Source organism: Podarcis tiliguerta, assembly GCF_965153285.1.
Source record: "Podarcis tiliguerta genome assembly, chromosome: 2".
Lineage (NCBI taxonomy): Eukaryota > Metazoa > Chordata > Lepidosauria > Squamata > Lacertidae > Podarcis > Podarcis tiliguerta.
Genome location: NC_139535.1, coordinates 94,749,156 through 94,758,005, shown reverse-complemented (window position 1 = coordinate 94,758,005; position 8,850 = coordinate 94,749,156). Strand labels below are relative to the sequence as shown.

At 45.6% G+C, this 8,850-nt stretch overlaps 1 protein-coding gene across 1 annotated transcript; it reads left to right on the top strand.

Annotated features, from left to right (window-relative positions):
- Positions 1–3,043: 3,043 nt before the first annotated feature.
- ACTG1 (actin gamma 1) lies at positions 3,044–7,333 on the top strand. The gene is made up of 6 exons (XM_083429055.1): positions 3,044–3,226; positions 4,763–4,894; positions 4,989–5,228; positions 5,499–5,937; positions 6,055–6,236; positions 6,406–7,333. The coding sequence occupies exons 2-6, from the start codon at positions 4,772–4,774 to the stop codon at positions 6,547–6,549; spliced, it is 1,128 nt and encodes a 375-aa protein (XP_083285181.1). The 5' UTR covers positions 3,044–3,226; positions 4,763–4,771; the 3' UTR covers positions 6,550–7,333.
- The last annotated feature ends 1,517 nt before the right edge of the window (positions 7,334–8,850 follow it).

Genomic DNA, 8,850 nt, shown 5'->3' with positions numbered 1-8,850 from the left:
CATTACTGCAAATGCAAAACAGGAAGTGATAATTTTCCAACAATAAATAATATTGAATAAAAATTGTGCAACCTGATGGAGCGATGGAGTTCAAACAATTCCTTATCCCTTTCTTACGATTTGATGAGGTGTCCGATTTCTATTGATTCAGTGCCTGTTACTCATATCATAAGCCTTCTGCTATTGGTAGCCTAGCTGTCAGTTGAGTTGGCAGACAAAGCTTTCCAGTTTAGGAAGACAAAGTAGGTTATGCTTCTGTGGGAAAGGAAGAGCTTAGTCACCTGCTTATAGGCGAGGTCTGGTTATTTTTCTAGGTGTGTGCAGGGAACAGGGTTGGGCAGAGACCAGCTGTTTCACCTGTGTTTAGTGCTAAGTTACTTTTCCAAGCAACATTTACAGTTCTGTGCGGGCTTGGATTTGTAAGAACAGTTTCACTTTTCTCGACAGGCCTCTTTCAGCTGATTTGAATCAGTGACCAAGCCCTCTGGTTAGAAAAATGAATAATGGTGATGTTTTCTCTTAACTACAGGATGAGCCCATCCCCAACAGCACAGGCCAGAAGTAATGGTGGCAGAGTATGCTTCAGTGCTTATACACTGGGATAACTCAGTCAGTAGAGCATGAGACTATTGATCCCAGGGTTGTGGGTTCAAGTCCCACATTGGGCAAAAAGATTCCTGCATTGCAGGGGGTTGGACTAGATGACCGTTGTGGTCTATGATTCTGTTGTTAGATGGAACTCAGCAAGGAAGCCATTCATATACAGTGAGGTTTGCTGATAGTCTGTAGAACTTAAAAGGGACTTTACAGGGAAGGGCACGGCTAGACTTTTCATAAATTTGGGAGATTATCAGCTAGGCTTCCACACTGGGGCCTTATGGACCACAACAGCCTCTCTTTTGTTTCAGAAGGAGCTTTTAATGTCCAATGTATTGTGTGTTCTGTTATATTCTGGTGGAAGCAGCCCAGAGTGGCTGGAGCAACCCAGTCAGATGTGCGGGGTACAAATAATATTGTTGTTGTTGTTGTGTCTTCTGGGCTCACCCTGGATCTGTTCTGCCACCATTCATTAGACTCAACTTCTCTTCAGACGCAAAAAAGGTGAAGAGGTATGGGGTGTTTTAGAGTCCATACTGCAATAGTTTTACACTGAAGTAAGCTCCATTGAATTCAGTGGCATTTCCTCCTCAGGTGAACGAGAGTGTAGGATGTTCAACCAAGTCAGATCATTGGTCTATTTAGCTCAGTATGGTCAACAATGACTGGCAGCTTTCCCAGCCCTACATGGAGATGCCAGGAGATTGAACCTGAGACCTCCTGCAGCTGAGCAATGGCCCTTCCCTGAGCTGCTGTCTGAGCTATGGCTAGGATTGCAGACTTAGTGGTCACCTCTACAGCCTGGACTATTTCAATTCCCGGGACTCAAGAGATGCAGATTCAGTTCTAGAGCAAGCATGGCAAAACTTGGCCCTCCAGATGTTTTGGGACTATAATGCCCATCATCCCTGACCACTGATCCTGTTAGCTAGGGATGATGGGAGTTGTAGTCCCAAAGCATTTGGAGGGCCAAGTTTGGCCATGCCTGGTCCTAGAGGATGTAAATCCTTCAGGTTTGAGTGATGAACATGTGCTGTGTCTCAACATTTACTGTGAGCCAACATTTACTGTGACACTGGCCCCCTTGCTTTGCATATAGTCTAAAAAGTGTGCCCTTAATGTCTTCGGGTAAAAGCATTCCCTCTAACCTACACAAAAAGTCTACTCTCCACCTGCTCCACAAAACATGGTTTGAGAATTGTACTTCCCACAAAAATCCCTACTTCACTTTTTTCCCTTTTCCAACATTTCTTGCTTTTGACAAGCAGTTCTTTGGAATTTGCTTGCTCCTGGAAAACAATGTCACAATATTTTGTGAGGCTTTTAGCTAGTTTCCTGTACCCATGTGTGCCAAGTTCATGTCATTCAGTATTGAAAGCACTAGTGACTATAGCAACATAATAATCCCAATGCCTTCATATAAACAGGTCAACTACTTAAGGTGTGGCACTCACTACTGTGGAAGTTGTGGTACAGATACGGTGGCATAGTTGAAATGTGTTGATGTTGCCCCCAAAGGGAGCCTTGAACAGTAGCTGTTTTAATGTGGAAACTAGGACAGGATGCTCCCAGGACGAGGTGACATCATGTCTGGAATGGGGCAACGGTCCCGGGCCTGTTGTCAGTGGAATGGAAGTGGGCATCTTTTGCACCTGGTAATCCCTGGGGATACCCTTGCAATGCACCGTCATTCCATTGATGCTTCCATTGATGCCTAGTCAGTGGCCGCTTCCGGGCAGAGGCAGCAGCATGGCAGGGCTTACGGCATCAGCTGAACAAAAGCCATAGAGAAACACAGCGTTGCACAGACACCGGTGCATCTCTGTGGCCAAACACCTTGCCAATGCACCGAGTAAATGGCCCCATGGAAGCAGAACAGTTATCACGCTTTGTTCCAAGGCACTGCAGTCGCAGCTCAGGTAACCTTGTGGCCATCCTGGACTAGGAATTGCAACCCTGGTGTGGGTGCCAATCCCTGGGACTGCTGCCACTGCAACACTACCATGGCTTATGTGGCCAAGTCAGAAGCCTGAGAGTCTAGGCCTCGAGATGGATTGAGGGCCTCGACTGCAGTCCAGTGCCCATGGAGCAGGTAGGGCAACAGACCTCGACGCCCGCATGTCCCACCCATTGCACGACTTGTGACAATGGTGGCAATCCTAGATTCCCCTTGCTGTCCATCAACTGCAATCTGGCTAGGATGTGTGCGTTGGGCGGCGGGAGCATCCCACGGCCGTGCCTTCTCCTTAATCTTGGGGGGTGAACTTAACATGGGACCGGGACGAGTGAGGCCCCGTGCAAAAGCTGCGGACCCTTCCCCCCCCCCAGCCCCCGCCCCCCGGCCTCGTTGCTCATGCGGATTCCGGGGTTGAGCGAGGAGGAGGAGGCGGCGCCAGGCTGCTCTCGTCCGCCCCACGTGGCCCGGCCCGCGCCAGCCAATGGCAGCGCGTGTTTCTGAAAGATCTCCATATATGGCGATGTTCTCGGCCGGCGAGGCGGGGGCCGGCACCCCCTGGGTATAAAAGGGGCGGGGCTGGCGTTGGGACGGTCTCACTCAGCCGGCGGCAGCGGATCTGGCAGTAGCAGCTCTTTTCTTCTCGTTCTCTTGAAAGCTCCCGCCTCCTTTCAGGTAGGTTTCAGCAGCCGTTTATTCTGACGGAGGGGTGCTTCTCTTCCAACCCCCCCCACCCTAAACCTTCCTTTATATTCCCTCTTCGCGCTTAGGTGAGAGAAAGGTGTAGGTGTTCCTATATTTAATTTCCCTTAGGAGTAAAAAGCGCCTTAGAATTCCTTCAGTTGGCTGCGGTTAAGGGCTTCTCTCGGTTCCTCTTCCCCCCCCCTCAATCCCTCTTTTGTCTGGTCGTGCGTTAAGGCTCGACCAACTCCCGCCCCCCCCCGCCCGCTTATCTTGCGTCGGTTCCTTTGCAACGGTCTTGGTTGGCGCGCGCGACCTTCTCGTGCCCGTAACGGCTTTTTGAAAGGGGGAGGAGGGGCTGTTGGCTCGGGAAGGGCACCGAGGGCGTGATTGGTCGGCCTGAAACTTTGACGTAATGGAGCGGGAAACGAGAACCTTGGTTTCTTGCTGCGCGCGGTGCCCCCTCCCCTCCCCCACTTTTTCCGCATAGAAAATTTACTCTGGGCGTGGGGAGGTGGGGGAAGGTGGTTGAAGCTGGAAGGGGAAAGATGGGAGCGTCTGAAAAGGGCTTTTTTTTTTTAACTTCGCCGGGGTTTGTGGCGGGGGGGTGGGGCGTTGGTTGGGGTGGGGGCTGGTTCCTGCAAAAGGCACCCTCACTCCGGCTGTGAAAGGAGGGTGGGTTCTCGAAGAGGGCGGGGTTAGGGCTGCGCAGGACGTCGTGAAGGGTGGAGCCCGGTGCGTCGTGTCTTTGGGGTGGCTCGGTTTGCCTCGGAATAGAGTGGGCTGCAGGGATATGGCTTCCTGCCCGTGACTGCAACACTGGAATTTGCTTTTGAGTAGATGCGCAGAGGACTTGAGTGCATGAGCAATTTTGTGGCCTGGTTTGGCTCGGCTCCCGTTAAATGTTCAACGGAGTCTTCATGGGAATAGTGTAGTTGGCTGAAATGAGTTATTCTATCTAGAAGTTGGGCTGATGCCAGTGGTGAATCCCTGAAGGGTTAATGTGCATACACCCTGCTCAAACGCCTTTTCTTCTGTTTCTGACTTGGTACGTTTCGTTTTGAAATTAGCTAAGGTGTTAAAAGCCAAACTTTACAGTGGTTTCAGAGAAGACTATCCATAGTAGTATTGCATTCAGAAAGTGAGCATAGGTGGGGGGGCATAAGAGGAAGAATTCTAGGGCATTGTACATATATGTAGTTAATTAGAGAATATGCCCTGTTCAACTTTACTTTTGAGTAGAAATGTGTAAGATGGTGGTGTTAATGTTAGGTTGTTATGGCTATGGGATGAGTCTACAGCTGGTCTATTTAGCTAGTCTACAGAGTAAGGAAAATGAAGTAAAAAGCTCTGGACCATGGTTAAAATATAGACAAGAGGGTGGGGTTTCTAGTCTGGATGGTAGGTTGGCAGAGCAGCCTCTAGTGGCCAAAATCTGTAGTGTTTGAAGGGCGTCCATTGATGATGCCAAAATGCAGCACTATATTTTTCAATGTTGCTTAATAAATGCTTTCTTTTTGTGAAAAGCAGATCTCCAAAATGGAAGAAGAAATTGCAGCGCTTGTCATTGACAATGGTTCCGGTATGTGCAAAGCAGGCTTTGCTGGAGATGATGCTCCTCGTGCTGTGTTCCCCTCAATTGTTGGGCGCCCACGCCACCAGGTAAACATCAAAGCAGGGGATCTATTTGTTTTGAGTTTTAACATGAGATGGTTTATTTTTGTATTTGCTGATGATTGTTTATTTCTCTTAATAGGGTGTCATGGTTGGTATGGGCCAAAAAGATAGCTATGTAGGTGATGAAGCTCAAAGCAAGAGAGGTATCTTGACTCTGAAGTACCCTATTGAACATGGCATTGTTACCAACTGGGATGATATGGAGAAAATATGGCATCACACTTTCTACAATGAGCTTCGTGTTGCGCCAGAGGAACACCCTGTTTTGCTTACAGAAGCTCCTTTGAATCCCAAGGCCAACAGAGAGAAGATGACACAGGTACAGCATTGGTGCAGCTTTTACATCTTGCCACTTTTCCCATTTCACCACCCCTTTTCTTTGTTACAATTTCTCTTCTCTCATTATTTTCAGGGTTCTGTACTCTCCTGGCATTTCCTTCCTTGAAGTCTCTCAGGTTTCTGTTGTATTTCTGCCTGACTTTCTTTTGGTTTTTCTCCCCTACATCCAATACCTTGCATGTCAGCATGTGTGTGTGCTAACTATTAAAGTGGTCCCTTATTAAGACAACATTCTTTTCTCTTTATTTAGATCATGTTTGAGACCTTCAACACTCCTGCCATGTATGTGGCTATCCAGGCTGTGCTGTCCCTGTATGCCTCTGGTCGTACCACTGGTATTGTAATGGACTCTGGAGATGGTGTCACACACACTGTGCCCATCTATGAGGGCTATGCCCTTCCTCATGCCATCCTGCGACTTGATTTGGCTGGCCGTGACCTCACAGACTACCTCATGAAGATTCTGACAGAGAGAGGCTACAGCTTCACCACCACAGCTGAAAGGGAAATTGTGCGTGACATAAAGGAGAAGTTATGCTATGTTGCCTTGGACTTCGAGCAGGAGATGGCCACAGCTGCTTCCTCTTCCTCTCTGGAGAAGAGCTATGAATTGCCTGATGGTCAAGTGATCACCATTGGAAATGAGAGGTTCAGGTGTCCAGAGGCCCTCTTCCAACCATCTTTCCTTGGTAAGCATTTAGTGGCAATGGTAACAAGACAAATTACATGTACCATGCTCTAAATCCTAGGAAGTCTGTGTATTAGTTGCATGTTCAGCATACTTAAGGATTTTTTTTCCTTTTAAGGTATGGAGTCATGCGGCATTCATGAGACCACTTTCAACTCTATCATGAAGTGTGATGTTGATATCCGAAAGGACCTGTATGCCAACACAGTATTGTCTGGTGGTACCACAATGTATCCTGGAATTGCAGACAGAATGCAGAAGGAGATCACAGCATTGGCGCCCAGCACAATGAAGATCAAGGTAAGGATGGCTTACATCACAACTTGGTAGTGTAATAAAGCAGTTGACTCTTAGGAAGATAGCTGATCCACAAATCTTTTCTTTTTAAAACAGGGCTGATAGCAAGAAAGTAAAAAGTTAAATGCATGTACAGTCAGATATTTTCTAACTTTAACATGTTTTCTTCCAGATCATTGCTCCCCCTGAGCGCAAATACTCTGTCTGGATTGGTGGATCCATCCTTGCATCCCTGTCTACTTTCCAGCAGATGTGGATCAGCAAGCAGGAGTATGACGAGTCTGGCCCATCCATTGTCCATCGTAAATGCTTCTAAATGGACTATTGACAGATGCGCAGCATTTGCTGCATGAGTTTTTCACCAGTATAAATTTGCCTGAGCAAATATATACACCTCATGCTAGCCTCATGAAACTGGAATAAGCCTTCTCTTCACAACATTGTCATTGGGAAGCCTGTCTCCAATAATCCTGTGAGGATGTCTACCTGTTGCTGATATGACCCTGTACTCAAGTTAACTGTTCCCTTTGTACATAGCAGTATAACTACCCTATACACATCTGGCCCAGGACCTAGAACAGGAGGCATTCATACAATACAAAGGTTTAACTTGTGTCTGTAACTACCTGGGACAGTGGTCTCAGTGTAACCAGCAATGTTACAATGGAGTTTTGAGGCTAGATCTGTACAGGGTAGCAAAAGATCAGACTTCCACTACACAAAGCGCTAAGAATTCCAGGTCACTATTGTTGAGGCTGGCAGGAGTTTGTGAAAAGGATGGCCATTTTTGTCTTGCCACTGTTACTAGCGGGGTTGGAAACATATCGCATCCAAGCCTTATGAACCTGTTTTTTCCTTGCCCACCTGTATCCCAACAAGACAACCCAGGGCAAAGTTGCTCAACTTCAGTTGCTCCAATGTTTGCATTGACACCTGTAAATTTAATCATCAGGTTTAATTTATGTAAGATTTTTGTATGTTGCCTTAATGTTGTCATATGACAGTAGAAAACCAAAATTTGTAAGTCATCCTGAAGTTGAGAATTGTAATGCCCAACACATTGTGAAAGGAAAATAAAGCGCTGCAGTAAATGAAATGGGCTTAATGTTGTCTAATGGAAAGTTATTTAACACACTTTTGCTTTTGGAAGCCTTTCTAGACAGGACAGAGAAAATTATGACCTAGCTCTGGCTTAATGTAGTTTCTGATCAGGTTGACCACAAGCTCTGTGATAAGTGCTAAACTTAATATGTTGCCAAATAGCTTCCAAACATTGCTTTAGTGAACATGACCAGACCTTAGCTATGTGGGATATTAATACAAATGTATTCACTGAAGCAATTCTAAACAAATGGCATTATTTTAACTCTGATTTCAGAGTTTTCTTAATTCAGTGTTATTGAAATGGTTTAATTGGGCAGACCAGGTTATTGTGCAGGTAGATCACAACTTGCTGTTGTGATAGCTTGCCTAAGAGTGCAAAAGATACTCATTTTAGGACAGGATTACGAGGTAGAATCACTTGGAAGCAATGAAAAAATTACATCCAAGCTGCATTTTTGGGGTTATTCAAGAATGTACTTCACCTCGTTTTGTAGCTATGGGTTAGCTTGGTTTACATTTTTCTAAATTTAAACTGACAGTTAAAAGATGTTTATGCAGCACTTCAGAAGTGTTTGGGTAGGACTGGGATGTCTAGGATAACCTGTTTGAGTAGGATACTGTTGGTAGCATTAAAGGTTTTCAAAACATAATTTCAGCTTTGCCAAAGGCTATGTGAAATACCACAATGATGACTCTGTAAATCTTCCCTCACTACCATCACATTTTCCATCAAGGGGGAGGCAAATGAAGTGTCCCATTTTCTTTTGTTACCTTTGTGTCTTACAAGATTTCACTAGGAATCTGTCCCTTTTAAATAGTCATAAGAACAAGCATACCTATACATGTGTATTGGGGTGGTACATAAGGCAATCACTAGATACACTGAGAGCATTAGTAATTGAGGGGGCAGCTATGAAATTCCCAGGGAGGTACATTTTGAATTGCAGATGAATCTGCACAATACCATAAAACGTGATCCAATATTTTGTTGGTTACACTAGATTTGTGTTTCAGGTTAAAATATTGTAGGAAGGGAAAAACTTACTACAATGTGTTGCAGTCTTCGTAGTACTGCAAGACTTTAAATACTAAGAATTTAGATTACTAAATCTATTTGAGATCTGGGAGCAAACTGAAAATGAGTACAGTAAGCTTGCAACTTGTGTGCATTAAACTTTTGTACATTCAGATTTACTTGTTTTGCAATAGAAAATAAAAATTTGAAAGGGATGGGCACCCAGGAAAAGAGACTTTGGCAATCTCACCCACTGTTGCTCCCAATATGTGATTGGCCTAGGCAGGATCCCTGGGATTTAAACTTGTAAGCTTTGTTCTTTGACAGAATGCTTAACTTGGGGGTGCCCCACTGGTTTGTGTTAGGACAGTTTATCAAGAGTTACCTTTGCACTGTTCCTGGATAGTTGGGTGGGGTGGTTGTTTAGCAGGGAAGAGCTGCTCATTTTGACTCTAAATTGCACTGACATACCTCCTGTCAAGAAGGGATGTTATTCCC